Genomic DNA, 21,926 nt, shown 5'->3' with positions numbered 1-21,926 from the left:
CTTGAATTAAACAAATATTAGTATTATAACTTGCACACCTGCCACCGGAGTCCAAACCACTATCATGCTAAGCCTGAATTATTGCAATAGCTTCTTGATTGCACTTCTTTTCACCCTGCAGCCAGAGAGATGCTTAAAAAGACATAAACAGTATACCCCCACCCCCCACCTGCTTAAAACCCTGCAAAGGCTTCCCATTTCACTCACAGTAAAAACCTAATTTTTACAGCGACTATAAGGCCGGATGGAATCTAGCCACCCATAACCTCCTTAACCTCTTCCCCCACTTCCCTGCTCCAGTCACAATGGCCTCCTTGCTCTCCCTCTCCCTCCAGCGTGTCTGACACTTCTATCTGACATGCTCCTCCCGGAGGTAGCAGTATCCTTTTATCTTCTTAGTGAGGTTCTCCCACCACTATGCTTATATTGGAACCTAACCGCTCCTCACTCCTGTTTCCCTTCTAACATATCATCTAATTTTCTTATCTGTTTAGTACTTGTTGTCTGCATTTTTCGCTAGAATACCGGTTCCACAAGGATAAGGATTTTTATCTGCTTTGTTCTATAGAGATACAATCCCCAAGCCCTGGAACAGTACCTGGCGCATAGTAGATGCCGAATAGATATTTGTTGAAATATCTGAATGGGCACTTGCATGGATTACTAGGGGCATAGCAAACATGGCTGTGGAACTCCAGAGGATTGTTTGGAGAGTCCTACGTAATAACTAGATAACTTTTGCAGGGATGGAGTTGGGAAAGAAAGATATTCTAGACTGAAGGAGCAGGGTGGGTCAAGGCACTGAGCCTTTAAAAGACCTGAGCAAGCTCAACTAAATAAACCACTGGGTTCATCTCACAGGCAGCAAGGCAAACTGAGGAAACAAGGCTGCCTGCAGTCAAGAAGAAGCTATCCCAGTCCCAGAAGAATGCATATTCTTTTCCATCCACCTCCGCTTGGCTAGCTGAAAATGGAGGGGACAACAAGGAGAAGCTAGAGAAAGGAGAGGAACATGAAACGAAATTGGCTCATTAGTTTAACTGAGCAGGTAAGAGAAACTTTAGTTAAATGATTCTCAAACTTGACTGTACCTTAAAATCACATGGTATTCTTCATTTGAATACAAATCTTGGGGGACCCTCCTCCCCCCACAATCTCTTACAGGTGAATCTTGGACTACATGTTGAGAAACACTGCCCTACTTGAAATATTCTGTAATTAAATGATATACTACATATGAATACATTACCAGGAAAGAATGACCCCTTCTTGGAACTGGTGGCCAAACTGTAACTTTTGATTAAAAACAACCATCAGGGTAAAGAGTGGTGGATTGTACATCAGTAAACAAAGAGAAAACCACAAATCAATTAGTTTTACTTGTAAGAAAGCTAGTGGAATCTCTAACCAGGATAAGCAGACTTAAGAATTCTTTAAGTAAATGGGCTTTTTGCTTGTTTGATTTTAGCTGTTTTTGCTTCAGTATGGAGAATAGATTGGAAAGAGGTAAGGCTGCAGACAAAAATGATGCAGACAAATTCTATTTTGTAAAGATAGCTTTATATATATATATATGTATATACGTATTTTGCTGTATGTATAGCTGTATATATCTCTCTCATCTGGATATATATTTGTACAATGTGATGTTGACGCCCTTCCATTGAGAGGAAGTATCGATGTTTCTCTCCTCCCCCCCCCCCCAACCAGGGCTGACCTTTGCAGCAGAAGTGATGCTGTCTGACTTCTAAGACAGGGTACATCAATGTAACCGGCACCCAGCATCCCAGAAGCCCCACTTCCCTTTATTCTCCCTTTCAGTCACCTTCCCAAGGGTATCACTACTCTGACTTGCAACAGAATAGAACAGTTTTACTTGTTTTTGTATTCTAGAATCTAGCATCTAGATAAGTAGAATCATATGATATCTACTCTTTGTATATGGCTTCTTTCATTCACATTATGTCTGTGAGATTTATCAGTATTTTTGCATGTGGTTATAAATGAATGAAAATCATTTATTTTCATTGCTGCATTGTATTTCCCTAAGACTTGTTATTTACTTTAAAATTTCCTGTTTTCACAGCACCTTGCCCAGCCTCTGTTTCCCTACATAGAGGTAGGGAGGAAGCATGTGTTTGTAAAAGGGTGAGTCTTGTTTTCCTGCCTTCCTTCTAGAATCACCTACTTTAAAGAAACTGAAGAGCCAAGGTCCTTCTTCCTCCTCCCCACCCCTGTTATTCAGAAAATGACAGCCAGAGCAGGGAAGGGGCTTGCCTAAAGGTCACTCAGCTGGTAAATTGGCAGCTGACTAACTCTGAGCAGAAGCCTTTTAGTAGGATGAAGAATATCCTCCCCTGTAGCTGGGGGGACGAGGGCAGCCTATGAGTTCAGGATGGGACTTTTAAAAGTTGTTGTTTAAGGGACAAACTCTATCCAAAAGAAATGTTATAGGTGAAAGAGGAGCATTCCTGATTGACGCCCTGCGTTCCCCCCCCCCCCCAGGCAGCCTTTGAGATGTCTCCTTAGGACCCTGAAGGCCCCTGAGCTCCTGCAATCTGAGCTGCCTCAAGGACACCAAGTCCTCAACTTCAAGGATCCCAGAGCCATTTAGAGGCCATGATGTCCTGTCTGGGAGAGCTGACCATCTCCAGAAAAGAAAACAACAAAAAACTCCCCTGCCTGTCTCTGTAGAGCTATAACAGAAGAGCAGGGGAGTACCTTCCAGAAAGAAAGAAGGAAAGAAATAGCAAGCAGGCTAGCTAGCAAGCTATAGTAAGGATAAACTAGAGAGAATGAAGGTAAAGATACAGAGCAAAGGAGCATTCTATAGAGTGAAGAGTCAGACACGAGGAGGAAACATAGTTGGAGAGATTAGCCTTACACGGCCACTGCCAGGGTCCCCCCTGTTCATTGTAATAGAAAGGAAGGAGGGAAGGAAGAGTGTAGATGCAAGTAGGTTTGTGAATGATGGCCTCTGATAATCTACTGAGACCTCAGCTGGAGAAGTAGGTAGGAGTGGTATTTGACAAGAGTAGATCAGGTTTGAGATAGCTTCTGGGGAGAATCTGAGCTGACCAAGAAAACATTGAAAGGGAAAGTTGTAAGTGGTGACGAAGTCTAGGGGTGCCCACGGGAGTGGGTCACTGCAGTAGAGTGAAGGTAAAGAGGAGTGGAGAAGAAACAGTGAAGGAAATGAAAGGCCAAAGTGTGAGATGGCTCCATCAATGGATGGTGACATCCACGCTGCTCCAGGATTTATTTTATTTATTTATTTGTTTGTTTGTTTGTTTATTTGTTTGGGACTATTGGGGAACAGTGTGTTTCTCGAGGGTACATCAGCTCTAAGTCATTGCCCTTCAATCTAGTTGTGGAGGGCGCAGCTCAGCTCCAAGTCCAGTTGCCATTTTCAATCTTAGTTGCAGGGGGAGCAGCCCACTGGCCTATGTGGGAATCAAACTGGCAACCCTATTGTTCAGAGCTCATGCTCTAAGCAACTGAGCCATCCGGCCGCCCATGATGCTCCACGATTTAGAATAGAGAGGAAGACCTAAGCTAGGAGGGACTTTGGTCTGGAAGTCTCAGTGAGGAACTAGGGACACTGATTCTACCACTTCACTCAGTAGAATGTGAATTGTAAGAGATTTAGCAGTTTATATGAGAGAGGGCTGCACAAGAAAAGGCATAATCAGATAAGGTGTGAATGTGTTGAGGATATAGGGGTATTTGTAACTACTACACAGGTTCCAGAGGGGGTTTTGGGGAGTGGTTACCTATAAGAGATTGGGTCAGCCTGAGAGGAATGCACAAAGGCATTGGGGTTTGTAACACGGTAATAGAAAGATCCTGGGGTTGGGGTTGGGGGGTGGAAGGGCAGAACTGAGGATTATAAGAGAGACAAAGCATTTTTTAGCCTGGGGTAAATTCAAATTGGGTTTCAGCAGTTATTTGCCCTCTGTCTGATAGTACTGATAATATTGTTTGCCTACAAATCTTCCCTAGATATTGGCCCCATTCACTTCCAAAGGTAATCTGGGTGGAGGCACAAGGTATCTATTTCTCTGGGTGGGGCTTGGACTTACACAAGTCTGTGAGCCGCTGAATACAAAAGCTGGACTCCCATGAAACATGCTCTTGACCCAGGAGTTAGTTCTCATCCTCGGAGCTGGCTGCTGGTTTGACACTGGATGACAGTCCTCCCCCAAAGGCCCCATTGTCTGGGCCGGGGTGCTCTTGGGGACAAGAGACAAGGACAGGCTGCAATGTGGCCAAATGATTTTCTGAGTGTGTGGACCATATCCAGGCACAGCAGAAGTCCCTGCTGGCTTGTAAATGTTCACCTTTGCTTTGACCTCAGCTGGGTTGTTCTATTTGCTTTACAACTTGGCTTTCATCTGTATTCTTCTGTATCATTCCTCTTATTATATGGCACTTCCACTACATTATGAAAGTAATTTGGTGGGTGGGGAGATATAGTAATAAACAATTAGTGTTTGCTTAGCTCAATATATTCAGAACCCGTCTTCTCTCTGCTAGCCTCCAAATCTATTCTTCTACCTTGGCTATGATCTACTTTGTCACTTCTCTAAAATGGCAATCTCAGGAACGATCTCCTTTGTCCCTGAATCCCTACATCCCATCTGTGTTTGAATTGCCTCTTGAATTTGAAATTCACCTCTCCATTTCTATTACTTTTCATCTGAAATGTTGCAATAGCTGCCAAAAGAGTTGCCTTCCCTTTGTCTTTTCCTAAAACAGTTGCCTTCCCTTTGTCTTTTCCTGCACGTTTATTACACATCTGAGGATACAAATGAATTGAATATGGTATGAGAGTTTAATGCAATTGGACACTACCAGTCAAGACATAAAAATGAATCACAATAGATTTCTTAATTCCTATTGTCTCATAACAGACAGCATAGAAGTTTCCCTGAGATTCTAGGAAAAGCTATTCCTTGGGTAAAGGATATTAGAAAACATAATGGTCAATTTCTTCAAATGGATTTTCTTTTCAAGAAAATTTAAAAATGTTACTAATGAAGCAAAATAGCTCTGTGAGCCTGGATGAAAGCCTAAGGCAAGGCACTACCTCTAGTGGATCTACTGAGCTAAAGAAAACGAGGCATTGCAGAAGGTAGAAAAAAATTTAGCAGTACCTTCAAATTTTGAGAAGTTGTTTCCAATGTAGAATTCTATCCCAGCATCCTGGATATTTCAGTGTAGATTAGAGACATTTTCAGACATACAAGTCCCCAGCATTCATCTGCCAGTCTACCTTTCTCAGGAAGTTCCTAGATGAGAGATCAGCAAACTAGAGCCCTTACTCCAAATCCAGCTCACTGCCTCTTTATGTAAATAAAGTTTTATTGGAACACAGCCATGCTCCTTTGTTTATGTAGTCTTTATGACTGCTCTCATGTTATAATGGAAGAGTTGAGTAGTTGTGACAGAACTTGTATGGCCCACAAAACCTAAAATATTTACTATCTACCCCTTTACCGAAAAGTTTTGCCAATAAAGTGCGTAATGGAGCAGAAAGGGGAGAGGATGATGGAACCAGGCAGAATTTAGAAAGATAGAAGAAAAATGAGAATAAAATTGAGTCAAGGATAACAAGAGAGGATGGAGTTGTAAGTAATGTTTAATGTTTGAGAGACGTCAACCAAGGCTAAGCAGTCTTGAAAAACCATTAAATATAATATGACAGGGTGGGAGTGGGCAAAATGGCTGAAGGTGATCTAAAGGTACAAACTTGCAGTTATATGATAATCAAGTCTTGGGGATATAATGTACAGAAAGCATGGTGACTATGGTTAACAATACTGTATTGTACGTATATTTGAAAGTTGCTAAGAGAGTAGATCTTAAAAGTTCTCATCACAAGAAAAAAAATTGTAACTATGCGTGGTAATGGATGTTAGCTAAACTTACTGTGGTGATCATTTCATAACATACACATATACCAAATTATTATGTTGTACACCTAAAACTAATACAATGTTTTATGTCAATTATATCTCAACGAAAACCCCTATATAATATGAGAAATCACTGGTAAACTTTGAGAGTAACAGTGGTGATCTTTATTAGGATAAAGGGAGGAAGTCAGAAGCCAGAATGCAAAGGATTGGATAGAGGATTAGATACAGGATTTCTTTTTACCTAAAGATGCCTTAAAGAAAGTAGAAAAAGGCAAGGCAAGAGAGAAAAGCAACAGATTGGAGCCATTTTAAGGAGAACGAACATTTTCTATTTAGACTAGTGGGATGTAGCGGCTATTGTTTGTCTTATTGTTCAACTTGCCCATCTCCTGTTTTCTATTAATACATAGTCCCAAGTCCCCACTCCAGGCTAGGCAAATTATTCAAGCTAAAGCTAAATCAGTCAACTCTTCCATCCCAGGATTTTAATATTGTTACTATTGAAGAAATCAAACTTTGTTTTGTGTTTGGAGAGTAGATCTTAAAAGTTCTCATCACAAGAAAAATTCAGTTGGGGATACATTGAGTTTCAAGTACATGTAGGACATCCAGGTGGAGCTGTTCAACAGACTTCACTGGAGAGAGAAATTAAAGAGTCTTTTGGTAATTGAAGATGAGGGGGTGGGGATTGCAAAGAAAGAACAGGTAGAATGAGAAGTGGTCTGAACCAAAAATGCAAAAGCGTTTTAAAGGGGTAGCAGAGAAAGAGAAGGCAGTTAAGGTTACAGATAAGTAGAAAAGAATTAGAAGAAAGTGATGTAAGGAAAATCAACAGAGGAGAGTTTTGAAAGGGAGGGTGGAATCAATAGTTTAAATAAGATTGAGATGAAAAAGTGTCCATCAGAATTAAGTTAGTTGATCCTTAAACAGTCAGTTTCAGGGAAGTCAGTGGATTGAGGAAAGAATTAAGGTGCAGCTTAAATGTGAGAATGAAAGAACTGTGTAGGTCATTTTTTTTTTTTTTTTTTAAGGAGAGACTAGGGACAGGATAGGAAAAGTAGAAAAAACCCTTAGGATGCACTGTTCTGAAGCAAGTGTCCTCTGGGAGTACATGACGATTGTCTTAGGATACATGGGCATGAAGAGTATTAAGAGAATTAATCTCTGGATCATACGATCTCTGGACGTACATATTCATTTTTCCAATTGCCTTGGCTAAGACTGTCTCTCAAGTCATGGAGTCCTATTTCACAATGGCCCTTCTCTCACTTTACAAAAGCAAACCATACCTCTCAGCCATCTCCAGTCTAACTATGGTTTATTGTCCCCAGAGGAAGAACTCCAAGACAAAGGGACAATTTGATATATTAAATTAGGTGACAAGGAAGTGAATGATAATGACGGGTTATCTTTTTTTTTTTCCAAAAAGCCCCTGTCCTTTTCATTAAGAGATGCATTTCCAATAAAATTTTACTTTTTATGTTAATAACTCTCAAAAGTTATAACAAAAATATGCTAATAGTTAAAGCCTTTAAAGAGTTGTAATATATTTATGTTGTTTTGTTAAATTGTGTACTGATATTAATTCTAATTACCATAGACAAATTTTTATTTTAATTTATATACATATATTTTGAAGAAAAGGATGATAAAGTGAACAGTAGAACTTGCAAGGTGAAAACTATATTACATTAGTATAATTACTGTGGGAGAAGTAAAACTGAAATACTAGTTCAAGGAGAAAATGCAATTGTGTAAAATTTCTGACTATTAAGACTTAGTTATGTATTTTTAAAATAGATGATGGTAGGCATCAAATCACTATCTTATTTAGAAAAAATCTTATTTGGATTCAATACACATTTTTACAAAAGTGATAGAAGTGTCTTCATTTTCAAATACAATTTCTACAATAGAATTTGTTGTCAAACTTGCTTCTTTTCAATTATGTAAGTAAGTCATGAGGGAAAATTTTGTTTTTGTTTTGTTTTGTTTTTTTTTGCAATACAATTTATTTATTTTTATTTTAATTTATTAGTTTCAGGTGTACAAGACAAGGTAATACTTAGACGTTCATCGTTCATCATTTATATCCCTCACACTGTGAACCCCCCTCCTCCCATCCACTATCCCTCCGACCTCACACCGAGCCATCACATTATATATATAAAATTATAGTTGGCATTCATTAATGTTTAGCTTCTGGTGTACAGTGCCATGATCAGGCATCTACAGTATCCCTGAGGTGGTCTCCCAAATAGGACACATGTCCATCGGATACCCAACAAAATCTTTACAACATTATTGAATACGTTCCCCAAATTAATTTTCAAAAACCCTGAGGCCATCTTGTGGTTACCAGCTGCTTCCTAATCCCTTCACCTTTCCCCTTATTCCCCCCCCCATCTAACAACTCTCAGTTTTTTCCTTTTTGTCCCCAAAACTGTTTCTGATTAGTTCATTCACTTATTCTTTTCTTTAGATTATGAGGGAAAATTTTGGACGCCAACCTAAAAATGTATGAATGGATTACACTGTTTTTCCAAAATTTTGGGAGGGACATAACCAAAATCTTTGAAGTTTCTGTCTAAAGGAAAGCAGAGGAGATAGGATCTTCTGATAAATCCTAACCCTAGAGGATCCCTAGAGAAAAGGTAGCCTCATTCTCTAAAATGCAATGTGTAGTAATATGTTGGAGCATGTCAGTTGTTTGCTTTTTCCCAGTAATATTTGGGACGGAAAAACAAAGTGAATCATGGGGTTTGCCCAAGGTTGGGAATTAGTTGGCACCATCTGTAAGATAGCAACGAAGGGAAGAAGGTGCTAGTAACAATGCTTTGCCATCTTTGGGGTTTAGGCTAAGAATGGAGCAAGTAATACTTAGGGGAGTACACACAGGCCAAAGTAGGCGAAATGTTTGAGGCGATGATGAGGATCTAAAATGTATTCTAAATCCACAAGAAAGAGTAAAACAGTGGAAGGAGTCTGTATGGTGGTTAGAGATCGATGTTTCTGAATTTGATTTTTAGAAAGCAGAATGTTTTGAGTCGTAACATGATTTAATGTGTAGTGAAGTATGTGTTTAGTGAATAACTGACCGAAAAGAACAGAGATGAAGATCATTAAGGCTGTGGACTCTGTCGGCAGATTGGACCCAGTCCCCGATTCCTTCAGCAACCAAAATGAATACCAGATGAGGCTTATTTATATAGAATTTTGGCTTGTCTGGAGCTCTTTGGGATGGATAATTGAATCATTTGGGATAGCTGGATTTTTGAGACAGTTTAGAATTAATCCTTTTAGGCACCTAAAATTGCTTATTATAATCACTTTAGAAGAAAAATTTGGTAAACTATACTCCATACTTGTTTTTTGATACTAGACATGATTTTACTATTTCTTGGTGTCAGGATTAACACCATGAACGCTAGTTATTCAAGTGAATTAATTTCAGGGCCTATGGGGTGGGTAGTGCTTTTTGTACTTTATAAAAAATCCCAGCATGCTTTGCTTTTTGAGTTCTTATAGCTTATTTTCACACTTCCTGTTTTTTTTCTCGTTTTTAGGGTGCCCATTAGCACTTCTGTTATCCATGCACCTGCCCAGAAGAGTGCTCTCTGACATTCTGCTTCTAATCTGCTTTGACTATGGAAATAAGATCATTTACCTTATCAGAACTGTGCATATATAGTGTGACTAGGGCTTACAAAAGGGGAGAGGGGACCTCTCCCAATTCTTTCTTGTCTCTTTTCGAAAGTTGAAGCATATTCTAAATTGGAAGTATCTCAACGCCATTATTCTAAACCAAAGCATCTAGTAGAATACGAACTTATTTAGTAGGAAAAATAAACTATAAGTAGTTTGAAGGGAGAAACAACTATAAAAAAGCAACTATAGGGACCGGCCTGGTGGCTCAGGAGGTTAGAGCTCTATGTTCCTAACTCCAAAGGCTGCCAGTTTGATTCCCACATGGGCCAGTGGGCTCTCAACCACAAGGTTGCCAGTTCGATTCCTCGACTCCCGCAAGGGATAGTGGGCAGCGCCCCCTGCAACTAAAATTAAAAGCACCTTGAACTGAGCTGCAGCTGAGCTCCTGGATGGCTCAGTTGGTTGGAATGCGTCCTCTCAACCACAAGGTTGCGGGTTCTACTCCCCCAAGTTATGGTGGGCTGTGCCCCCTGCAACTAGAAAATGGCAACTGGACCTGGAGCTGAGCTGTGCCCTCCACAACTAAGACTGAAAGGACAACTTGAAGCTGAATGGCACCCTTTACAACTAAGATTGAAAGGACAACTTGACTTGGAAAAAGGCCCTGGAAGTAGACACTGTTCCCCAATAAAGTCCTGTTCCCCTTTCCCAATAAATTTTTTTTTTTTAAAAAGCAACTATAAGTGATTAGAAGCACCATTGTAAGCTATTAACTACTGCATATATAATGAAATGTTAAAGGCATCTTTTTATGCCTGACAATTCCATGCCATGTCTACATATAGAAATACGTAACTTCATAAAGATATAAGAATATTTTACAGTAGCATTGTTTGCAGTAATAAAAAATTGTAGACAACCATAATGCCCATTTGTAAGGAATGATTAAATAAATTTTGTCATGTAGTCATTTAAAAGAATGAGATAGCTCTCTACATACAGATCATAGAGATTAAGAATGCAGACTCTGTACCCACACTGCCTGGGTTCAAATCCCCACTCCACCACTTCCCAGTTTGTGGAATTTTAGATATGTTTCTCAACCATCCCCATGTCATAAAAATCCTTACTTCGTGAGATCGTTGAGAGGGTTAAATGAATTCATCCACGTACAACACTTGAAACAGTGCCTGGTACATTAGTATTAGCTATTGTTATCATCACTGATATGGAAGGACACCTGTGATATATTGTTTGGTGAAAAGATAAGGTTACATAACATATGTAGTATGATTCCATTTTTGTTAAAACAAACAAAAATCTGTGTATACACATTTGTGATTTGCACACAGGTGGACTCAAATTTCTATATAGGAGGAACTTATGAGTTGCTAACTGGTTTTGTCTGGAAGTTAAAATTGTCTAAAAAACTCATTTTTGTTTTTTTCGTTTAAAATTTAGATTCTATATTTTTTGGGGATGGTTTTAGAAGGATCTGAGATTATGGGAAGTCGAAGTCTCCCGGAATCAGCCCGTGGTACAGCCACTTTATATATTCATAGAAATGGTCAGAAAAGGTTGTATGCACTACTGTTACTGGATTATTTCTAGGGTTGAGGGAATGGTGGGTAGGGAGGTAGGGGACAATCTTTCTTTTACACACTTCAGTATAGTGTATATTCTTTGCAAACACTTGATTGTGCATTGATTTTGTCTTCAGTGGAAAAAATGTCTTCAAAAAAGGGATTGGTTAATGTACTATGAAGTCATTAACAAAAAGTGTCGTGTAGAGCTTTTTGAATTAACACGAAAGAACTTTTATGGGGGATAAACATTGATGCCTAACTTCATAGTGATTGCAGATCCCCTCCCCATCCTAGTTGTATTGGGACTGCACATAGGAGTGAGTATGTGTGCAGCGACGAGCCTTGGAGAATGTGCACTCAACTGTACCTGTTAACTGTAGTTTTCTCTGGGGAGTGGAGGAAGGTCTTTCATTTATAATTTTATGATATTCTGAATCACTGAATTTTTTTTTTACAAAGATCACGTATAATTCTACAATAAAAGCAATAAAGGACATAAAGATGTTTTTACCTTGTACATGCCTACCTTGTGTCTGGAATGACATTCATTTTTCAAGACATTAACTAGGGCTTTATAGATTTCCACTGTTAGGAACAAATTTAATTTTAACCCACTTAGGATCTTGATTTCCTTTTATACAGAAGAAAAATCTGATCTTGTACTTAATTTTTTTACAACAGTATCATCACTTAAAGCACAGCAATTCCACAACCCCTTAATTTGAATTCCATTTTGCAAGTGGCTTTCACGTTTTGACCTCGCGGACAAACTGAAGGAATAAAGTGAAAATAGGTATATTCAAAGTAAATCACTCGGGTCACCAAAAGGAACGTAAGTATTAGAGTAAAAACAAAACATAGCTCATAGAAGTACATGTACTTGAGTTTGAGCTTTAAAAATCTTGGTTCATTTAACTTAGTAGGGCTTAGTGATTTTCCTTCACTCGGTAGTCCTAGTTTCTATAAGCATCAGAAACCTATACTTGATCACCCCGTTTAAGTGAGAAAAGGAGCCCAGGGAGCCTGGTCCGGGGCGGTCCGCGGCGCTCGGGCTCGCCCCGGACTGAGTCAGCGCTGGGGCCGAGAAGTTCGGCGGGAGGCGCAGGGCGGGGCTTCCTCCCTCCGACTCCGAACCCGGCTCTACTTTTCCGAGTCCACGTCTCTTCCTTCGGACAGGCGTGTTTCTTCAGGTCGGGACCAGCCAATGTGACAGCCACAGACCTTTCAAAAGGGAGCTTCGGCCCCGCCTCGAGGATCTCCCCCAGCCGGGGCAGCCCGGGCTAGCTTGGCCGAGCCCCTCGCGGACTGCAGCGCGTAGCTTCTCGGGGCCGAGTCCGCCGAACGCCTTCCTTCTGGGCGCCCACCGCGCGGTGCCGAGCGCAGCATCCCGGCATGGAGAACGGCTCGGACTCAGGTCAGAGGCCCGTGCGTCCGCCCCGCGCGGGAGTCGCTGCAGGCTGCGCCGGAGCGGCAGGGCGGCTAGGCCGGGCCTCCTGTGCAGGCCGCCGCGTGCCCGGTCCGCGCGGGGAGCGCTCGCGGGCCGGCTCCCGTTCGCTGGGCGGGCGGCGGCAGGTGGGCAGGACGAGCCGCGAGCGAGCGAGGGCGGGCGGGCGCGCGAGGGGCCCGGCGGGGGGGCCGCTGGGAGGATGGCTCAGCTCTTTCTAAATATAAAACCGGCGTGAGTTGGGCGAGCGCGGCGCGGAGCCGCAGAGCCGCCGCGCGGGCCCGGCGCCCCCGAACTCGGCCGACAGACGGCGGCGGCTCCGCAGAGGCGGGAGGCTGCGGGAGCGCCCAAGTCGCGACCTCGCGGGGGACCGCGAGAGAGGTAGAGGCGCGCAGCGAGGAGGACGCAGGCGGCGGCAGCAGTGGCGGGCGGGCCTCGTGGGCGCAGCGCGGGTCGCGCTGAGCGCCCAGAGGCGGCTCCGGGCCCCTGCCGCACCGCGAGCAGCGAGCCCCCTGCGCCGTCCGTCCGCGCCCTCCCTCCTCCGGCCCCTCCCTCCCTCCCCGGCGCAACATGGCTGCGGCCGCTGCCTCCGCCTCCCAGGACGAGCTGAGTAAGTGCCACGGCGAGCCTGCGGCCGCGAGCCGAAGCCGGCGCTGCGCAGGGCCGGGGGCGGCGGCCGGGGCGGCGGGGCGGGAGGGCCGGGGCGCGCTGCCGCCCGCGGGGCGCGGGGCCGGGTGGGCGGGCGGTGGCCGCGGCGTGCGGGGGGCTGGGGCGCTCGGGCCTGGCGGGCGGGCGGGCGGGGCGCCGGACGCCACCGCCGGCGTTTGTAGGCCTCAGGTTTGCACCGTCACGTTGCGAAATTGAAACCGGAGCCCCGGGCGGAGCCACCTCTGCCCGCGATCCGCCGGGCTCAGGGGTAGGGGGAGCCCAGCCCCCTGCCCGCAGTGCCTGGGCTGGTGGACTGGCCCGAACAGTAGCGTGGCGAGCAGTGTCTTCCCATCCCGTCTGACCCCGGGTCCCAACTGTTGGGAGAGTTATAGAAATGGAGCTTTCGGGGAGGGGGCGAAGGTGGCTTTCTGTGACACCACCAAAAATTAGTGGAAAGGTCAAAAATAGGCGTTGACCCTTCGGTGGACCAGGAAGGACGGGAGGGCAGAGGGTCGCGTCGCTAGTCGCAGGAGAAACCACGGGGTGACAGTGCTTTCGGAAAGGAGAGCCAGTGCACAGCGGACCTTAAACGTTGCAATTTTCCAGGGAACGACGACCCACGTTCGGGGAGATCGGTGGTCACCCTGAATCCCCAGCCGCCCCGCCCGCCTCCCGGGTTGGCCTCGATGCTTTGTGGGAAGTGTAGTCCCAGGGCGTCGCCGGCCCTCGTTGGGGGTCATACAAATTCAGTTTTCCTAGGACGTGTCAGACAATTTCTGATGGTGTTTGGGGTAGTTAGATGAAATGCTTAAGGTTGAGGTTTTTTTCTTTTTGTTGTTGTTGTTTGTTTCCTTAATGCCGCCCTCAGTTTATGACAAAAACAAGACAGGTGTTATTTAGGGATAATCTGAGTTTTAAATGGCATGAAGCATGGGTGAGGTGTCCCAAGCTTTAATGAAGTTGCTGTCGTTACAGTCCCTTTTGAATTTTCCATATGAAAATAGTTATACACATAATTTCTATTTCTTTGGTGCTTGGCAGTTTAAAGGTACTTGAATGTGCATGATCTCGCTTTTGCCCTCATAACAAACAACCTTATGAGAAAGGTAGGGAGGAATTAGCCTTGTTTGAAAGAGGAGGCAGGGAGGGATTGGAGAGATTAATCAATTCTTTGCTGTTTTAACACTAACCTGGTGTAGAAGGAATAATGTTTGCTCATTTTGAAGCTGAAATAAACGATTGGTGTGACCCTGGGCAGGATGGAGAGTCTGAGGAGACAAGGTGTCACAGTGTGGTTAAGAGGTAGGCTTGGGTTGATAGTGACAGTATTGTTTGTCTGGAGCACCACCAGGCCTTCTGGGGAGGTCAGTTCCCTTAATTTTTTCCTTCTATTTTTTGTTGTTGTGGTAAAATACATAAAACATAAAATTTACCATCATAACCATTTTTAAGTGTACAGTTCAGGGTATTGAGTACATTCATATTGTTGTGCACCCATCACCACCATCCATCTCCAGAACTCTTCATCTTGCAAAATTGAAACTGTATCCATGAGACCCTAATTCCCTATTCCCCCCAGCTCCCAGCCCCTGGCAACCACCATTCTACCTGTGTCTATGATGTTGGCTGTCCGGAGTATCACATATAAGTGGAATCATACAGGATTTGTCTTTTTGTGACTGGCTTATTTCACTTACCATAAAGTCCTCAAGATTCATCCATATTGTAGCACACGAGGATTTTCTTCCTTTGTTGAGGCTGAATAATATTCCATTGTAAGTATATGTCACATTTTCTCATCCATTTCATCTGTCGATGGACACTTGTGTTAGTTGTATATTTTAGCTATTGTGAATAATGCCGCAGTGAACATGATTTACAAATAGCTCTTTGAGACGCTGCTTCCAGTGCTTTTGGATATATACACAGAAGTGGGATTGTTAGCTCCAAATTCTATTTTAATTTTTTGAGGAACTGCCAGTCTGTTTTCCACAGTGGCTATACCATTTTATGTTCCCACCAACAGTACACAAGGGTTCCAATTTTTCCACGTCGTCACCAACACTTTATTTTCTGTATTTTTGATAGGACCATCCCAGTGGAGGTGAGGTGGTCTGAAAGTTAAGTTTTTATACTGTGTGACATCTGAGTTCCTGTTGTACCACTGAACATGTTAAATCTGAACCACCAGTTAGAATGGTGAAAAAAACTAGAGGAACAATTGAATATCATTTTAAAGTGGCTGACATATTTGTATATACTCATATGCAGTGTGTTCCTGTACATTAGCTACCTGTGAAAGTGCTGGTAATACTTCTTGTTAAGGAATTTCCTGGCTTTAGCAGCTACTGGAAAAGTTAGGAACAAATTGTTCCAATCCTTGCTTTTCCATTGTTTTGTTTGGTCAAATTATCAATCATCTACCACAGATAATCTGTTGACTTGGTTTCTGTATTTTTTCAGGAAAGATTAAGTACTTGGCAATTGGTACCTTAGAATAATTTAACTTGAATCTCTCTCTCTCTCTCTCTCTCTCTCTCTCTCTCTCTCTCTCTCTCTCTCTCTCACACACACACACACACACACACACATTACATATGCTAAGAAATTTCGAATAAACCACTTTTAGTTTCCGAATGGCTATAATAAAAGGATAGATGGCTGGCAAAAAGGTGCTTTTAAAAATTCTGCCATAAAAAGAGCTAAGTATCTGAATATTATTTCTGACTAATAGATGACTATTAGCTGGCTATTATTTCTGACTAATAGATGATAATAAAAGCAAACTACTAGATAACAGCATTGTTTTTTCTTTAATATTTTATTGTAAAAAGCTTCAAAAACAAGTTAAAAATGAGCATTCATAGACCCACTACTTGGATTCTGCATTTGACATTTCACTAGCTTTATCACATATTTGTCCATCTTTCAATACACGTTTATAATTTTAAATTATTTTTTTATTTAAAAAAGATTGTGGTAAAATACACATAACAATGTATCATTTTAACCATATTTAAATGTACATTTAAGTGGATGTACTCAATCCATTTTTTTGATGCATTTCAAAGTAAATTGAAAACATCAGTACACTTCCCCCTAAATATTTCAGCACTAGCATTGTTTTAAGTGCTTCCTCTGTATTCTTTTATTTGTCAAAACAATCCTAACAGGTAGGTAAAATTATTCCTGTTTTCTGGAATGGGAAACAGGCATTTTAGATTCCCAAGGTCCTGCCGCGAGCAAGTGGTAGAGTTGGAGTTGGATCTCTTGCGTCTTCAGGCTCCAATGTGCACTCAGAACGAGCTGTTAGGCCAGCTTACCTGTGTGCCCCAGTCAGTTGGTCATGCTGATTAAAAGATCAAGTCAGATGCTCTGCTAAGTTCTCTGCCAAATGTTACTTTAATCCAACTATTTGAGTGGTGTTTAACATTGCTGTGGGGTACAAAAGAAACACCACTGAATTGTAATACTTTTGAGAAGAAAAGAGGAAGAATACATGTAAACAGATATGTAAGGAACCAAATGTATGATTATAAGATATAGATAATGCTAAAGTAATATTATCATCTGTGGTTCCCAGGTCTTTATTTAGAGATGTATAGCTGGTAACACTGTTTCCATAGATTTCAAATGAACGTTTTTTTACCTTTACATTGAAGTGATACACATGTCATAAACTTAAATTAAATCTATGGGTGCTTTCAGTTGTATCTGCCAACATACTTCGTAGGAGCTCCTGAGAAGCAGAATGGACTATTAGGGTTGTATTTTATTTTTATTTAGTTATTTTACTTTTATTAATTAATTTTTGGAATAGTAGCATTGATGTATGAGAGTTGGCAAAAGGTAAGCAGGATAATCTTGAATTTGGGACTTGTTCTTATGTTTTTACAAATACCATGTAATTGTTACTTTGAGCCAAGTGATTATAATAGAATAATAGTAAAGTTAATGTTTGTTGAAGGCTTAACCATGTGTTCTAATCACTTTAAAGGGACATATTAACTGATTGAGTCCTTACACCAGGGTTCCCTGTAAATTTGGTACTATTGTCTCAGTGTTAGGGCTTCCCTCATATTATAGAGTTAGGGTCTCTGATTCCAAAGTTTGATAATTCTGCTCTACCACTCTATTTACTCTCTCTGAAGGGGAAAATAAACTGTTTATAACAAGTCAACATGGCTTTTTTCCTACTGTGTCTTGCTAGCTTCCAGAAGAAATGTCCTGTAAGTGTATAAAATTTGGCAATATTCAGATGTTACATTGAATAGAACATATTAGATTTTTGGGTAAGATGCCAAAATAGAACAGTTAGTTCTGACTGTTAAAGGCAGTTTTGAAATCTAATCTGTAAATTACTTAAGGTAATTGTCTGTAGTTTTTTTTGTTTTTTGTTTTTTTCCTTTATATTTAGGGTGATGTAATTGTTTGGAGTGAAATGAAATTCAGTGCAGGGCATGTGGGTTAGTTTTTCTTCTAATATTATCCTCTGCCAGTTCATGGAAAAGTTGACATTATGAGTATATTTTAGCAGTGGGTAGCGAGATTTCTGACAGAGGGAAGAAAGCATTTGAAACTTTTCACCTGGTCAGCTGTTTAGTGGTTTCATATTCTGGGCTTTATAATTGTAAGGCCTTCTTAGTATCTGATCTTCATTGGGATAAAGAAAACTCATGAAGGGCCGGCCCAGTGGCTCAAGCGGTTAGAGCTCCATGCTGCTAACTCCAAAGGCAACTCCGAAGGCTGCTGGTTTGATTCCCACATGGGCCAGTGGGCTCTCAACCACAAGGTTGCCAGTTGGTTGGAGCGCATCCTCTCAACCACAAGGTTGCCAGTTTGACTCCCACAAGGGATGGTGGGCTGCGCCCCCTGCAACTAGCAACGGCAACTGGACCTGGAGCTGAGCTGCGCCCTCCACAACTAAGATTGACAACTATTGAAAGGACAACAACTTGACTTGGAAAAAAGTCCTGGAAGTACACGCTGTTCCCCAGTCCTGACGACTCATGAAGGAGTAACAGCCTGTAATCTTAAAGTATACTGACACTATTCAATTTGGCGATTGGACATAGCCATGGGAAACTTTGCTTGCAAAAGTTGGCCAGATAATCAACATGTCAAATACCATTCTGAGAGTCTGCTGTGCCAGGAAGCCTACTGGCTCTTTTCGAGGATGAGACATGGAAAGCTGTGTAGCTGTGTAGGCGAATATGATTCTGTGGGCATACTGAAATAGCCCAAGAGAGATGGTTGCTTTAATGACAGCCATACATGCACCTGAGTTGATCTTTGTATCATTTACATTTTGGTTGCTTAACCAAATAGGTTAAAACGGAAAATAACGATATTTCTGTTTTTTTTTTTAAGAACTCAACTTCTATTCTGATTTTTCACTTCTATCCCATTCTGTTTTGAATTATGCTTTCAGTAAACTGTAATATTTATTAAAGGCCAGTGTCCGTGAGAACAGTTGGCACTGGGGCATTCGACCTTGTTCAGAAGATAGATGTTAAAATCGTAGGCACTGCCAGTCTGCTCAGATGGTTTGATCCAAGTTGCTCATCTCTGGTTTCAGGCCTGGCCGGTCTCTACCTTGATACTTGCCATCTTATATGGCTTGTTTCCCCCACACATTTATCAATTCCATAAGCAGACTTTAAAAACTGAGTGATAACTTATGCTCCCGTCCTCACAGGGCTTAGAATTCAATGTAAAGACAGGTTTATATATAAATATAAGTAACAAATATGAAGCTTGATATGAAAAATGCCTAGTACAGTTCTTTGAAAATGTCAAAAAGTGAGAAAGCGTTCCAGGCTGAGGGAATGGCTTGAGCAAAGACAGAGGATGAAAAATGTGTATTTTCAGAGAAAGTGCCAGTAAGTCTGATATGCTGGAGTTGGGGTGCGATGGCTGCTTGGAGTACTGGGGAAGAGGATAAGGTTTGGAGTTTGAGACTTGGCTCTTTCCTTTTCTTCTTTGGATAAAATGTACTTTATTATTTTTTTTGTTAGCTTCAGGTATACAAAGCCACATAATGATTAGACGTTTACACCCCGCACACAGTGACAATCCCACCAAGCCCACTACCCCTCTGACACCGTACATGGCTATTTCAATAGCCATGACTATCCCTATACTGCGCTTTATATTCCGTGACTATACATGTATATTTTTAATTATAGTTGACACTCAATATTATTTTATATTAGTGTCAGGTACAGTTGAGACTTGGCCCTTTCTGCCTTTTACTATTTGGGATCTTGGGCAAATTACCTTATCTTTGTAAGTCTCAGTTTCTTTATCATAAAATTGGAATAAGAAATGCTCATAGAGTGGTTAGGATTAATGTCTGTGAAAATGCACTGTGTAAACAATGAAGCGCTACATAAATTATTATTTTTAGTGGGGGTGGGCAGTAGATGAAGCTTGGAAGGTAGGTGGCGACCAGTATAGGAGTGCCATCACTCCTCACTTGGACTCTGTTCTGTAGACGGTAGAGAACCGTCAGGCTTTTCAGCTGGGGGTGTGACATGAATAGATCTGTTTTCTAAGGATAATAGGTGGCAGTGGGGTAACTGATTACAAGGAGAGCAGCAGGACTAATTAGGAGGGTATCACAGTGGCTAGGAAAAAGAAGTTTAGGGTCTGAATTGGGACAGTGGAAGTGTATTAGGCAAGGAGGTAATATAATCTAGAATCCCTAAAATAGGCAGAAATTATTGACCAAATAGATGAGGCTTATTCAAGTGAGGGAGGAGTTAGAGATGATTCCAAGAATCTACCTAAGAGATTAGGAGGATGGAAGGTGTGGATATAGGGAAATAGAGGTGGAAAAAAGGGAGAACAGGTTTGTGTTCAACAAATAAATTATTTGTTGAATGAATGAATGGAATTATTGAGGCACTCATGTTGAGTTGTTTAGGGAGTCTGTTTTGAATAATGGCTACAATCTCTGGCATTGAAATCAGAGCTGGTTTTGAATCCTGGCTCTGCCACCTTTCAGTTAATGTCCTGAACAAGGGACCTAACTTCTGGGCCTTGGTTTTCTCATCTGTAAAATGGAATAATAACAAAACCTGTTTTACACGGTTGTTATAAGAATGGGAAAAGAACACACGTTAAGAACTTGGCGTGGTGCTAGGCATGTGGATTACAGGTGTGTGAGAACTTTGGTTCTGAAGCTTGGGAGAGTGTGGGGATGAGGGTGGAGTCATGGGAATGGACAGATTGTCCAGAGGACAGCCGTGAGAAGACGAAGAATCAGGGAAAGGGATCAGGAGTGCTGAGAAAGGGCGAAGGGTCTCCGAGTTATGACTATTAACCATGTACATTCTCAGTTGTAATGTGCTAAACATGTGTACTCGTCTACTGATACACTTCTTGTAAAACTATTGTATAATTCAGATACTTTCAATTTTATGTAAGGTTTTGTATGTTTATGTTTATGTACATATGTACATATATGATAAAGTATATGTTGTATTGGTATTAGAGTTTTTAGTTTTTAGTGAATAATTACCAGTGTATTTTTTTCTGTATTAGCATATTACTTTTACACAGTAAATTTTATTCATGAACACATTTCTTACTCTTTCTCCAATTTTACTATAATTTTCCCCCTCATTCTGAATTTGCAAAGTGGGACATCAAATTAGGAGATCTTAGCATAGAAATGAAAAGTGCTTTTGAAAAAAATATGGTAGCTATGAGTATAAATCTTTTAATTGTTTTTTTTTCCTGGTGTTCTAAACAATAGATTCTTTATACAGTTGCATATGTACGAGTGGATGAACACACCATTGGTGGTCCAGAGGAGTTTTGTCACGACTGGATAAACCATGTATCACATTGATTGTAGAGGTTAGTAGATTTAGTTCCTCAGGCTGTGTACATTTTTTTTTTTGTAGTAGCATTTAAAATGCCTGGGTTATAAAGCAGCACTTTCCCCTCAAGATCTTCATGGATTTTTGTCTGTAGCCATCCTGAGAGAATCAGTGAAGTTCATTTCATGTTAAAGTTTGTAGAGGCCTGAAGCCTCTGTTCCCTGTCATTATGTAAACATAAATTTAAAAAATTAGCAAGAGAGAAAAAAGAGAAAACTTGAAGACATTACTTAGCAGTGTGCACAAAGACAAGACTGTTAGTTTACAAGTAGCGTTGTCTGCAGCAACCACAAAAAATGGTTTTTATATGCTCCAGGAATGTTGTCATGAAGTTCATTGTTTTATTTGTGGAAAGAGGTTTCGAGAGACGCATTATCCTGGTAATTGGATAGTTCTAATTCTGCCATTTTGACATGCACTGTGATGGAAAAGCCACTTAATCCCACTTCATTCTGAGGCTGAACAAGAGTATGGTGTCAATTTTATTCTTGGATGATATTGGATGGTCCTTTGATTGAAACTCAGTAAGTTCAGATTGTAATTCTCAGTTATCACGAGCTCGGTATCCAGTGAGGACCTGAGATTTTGTAGCTTCAATTCGAAGGTGAATTTTGTTGCTGTCTTTTTAATTTAACTATTGGGACCCTTTCCCCCCAGTGCATTCTACAGTTTTTCAGTATGTATATTGTGTATGATGCTTTAATTCACTGAGGGGGAATTTTGAGGGATGGGATGAATGGAATGTTTTATAGACCAAAGTTCAACTTTAGAACAGCTTTTGCTACACATG

At 41.4% G+C, this 21,926-nt stretch overlaps 1 protein-coding gene across 5 annotated transcripts in view; it reads left to right on the top strand.

The window, feature by feature from the left end:
• The first annotated feature begins 12,231 nt into the window (after positions 1 to 12,231).
• ECPAS (Ecm29 proteasome adaptor and scaffold) overlaps positions 12,232 to 21,926 on the top strand; it is a 100,631-nt gene continuing 90,936 nt past the window's right edge. Inside the window, exons 1-2 of one of the 5 annotated variants that reach the window (XM_081065484.1) lie at positions 12,252 to 12,569; positions 21,010 to 21,113. In XM_081065484.1, coding sequence (XP_080921610.1) covers positions 21,092 to 21,113 — 22 coding nt within the window. In that variant the 5' untranslated portion in view covers positions 12,252 to 12,569; positions 21,010 to 21,091. Of the gene's footprint in view, positions 12,570 to 12,759; positions 13,210 to 21,009; positions 21,114 to 21,926 lie in introns of those variants that run through there. The other 4 variants (XM_081065481.1, XM_081065483.1, XM_081065482.1 and 1 more) reach the window with 4 other exon arrangements.

This window comes from Rhinolophus hipposideros (assembly GCF_964194185.1).
Source record: "Rhinolophus hipposideros genome assembly, chromosome: 11".
NCBI lineage: Eukaryota > Metazoa > Chordata > Mammalia > Chiroptera > Rhinolophidae > Rhinolophus > Rhinolophus hipposideros.
Note: the sequence above shows the minus strand (reverse complement) of the source record. Positions and strands in the feature narration are given on the sequence as shown.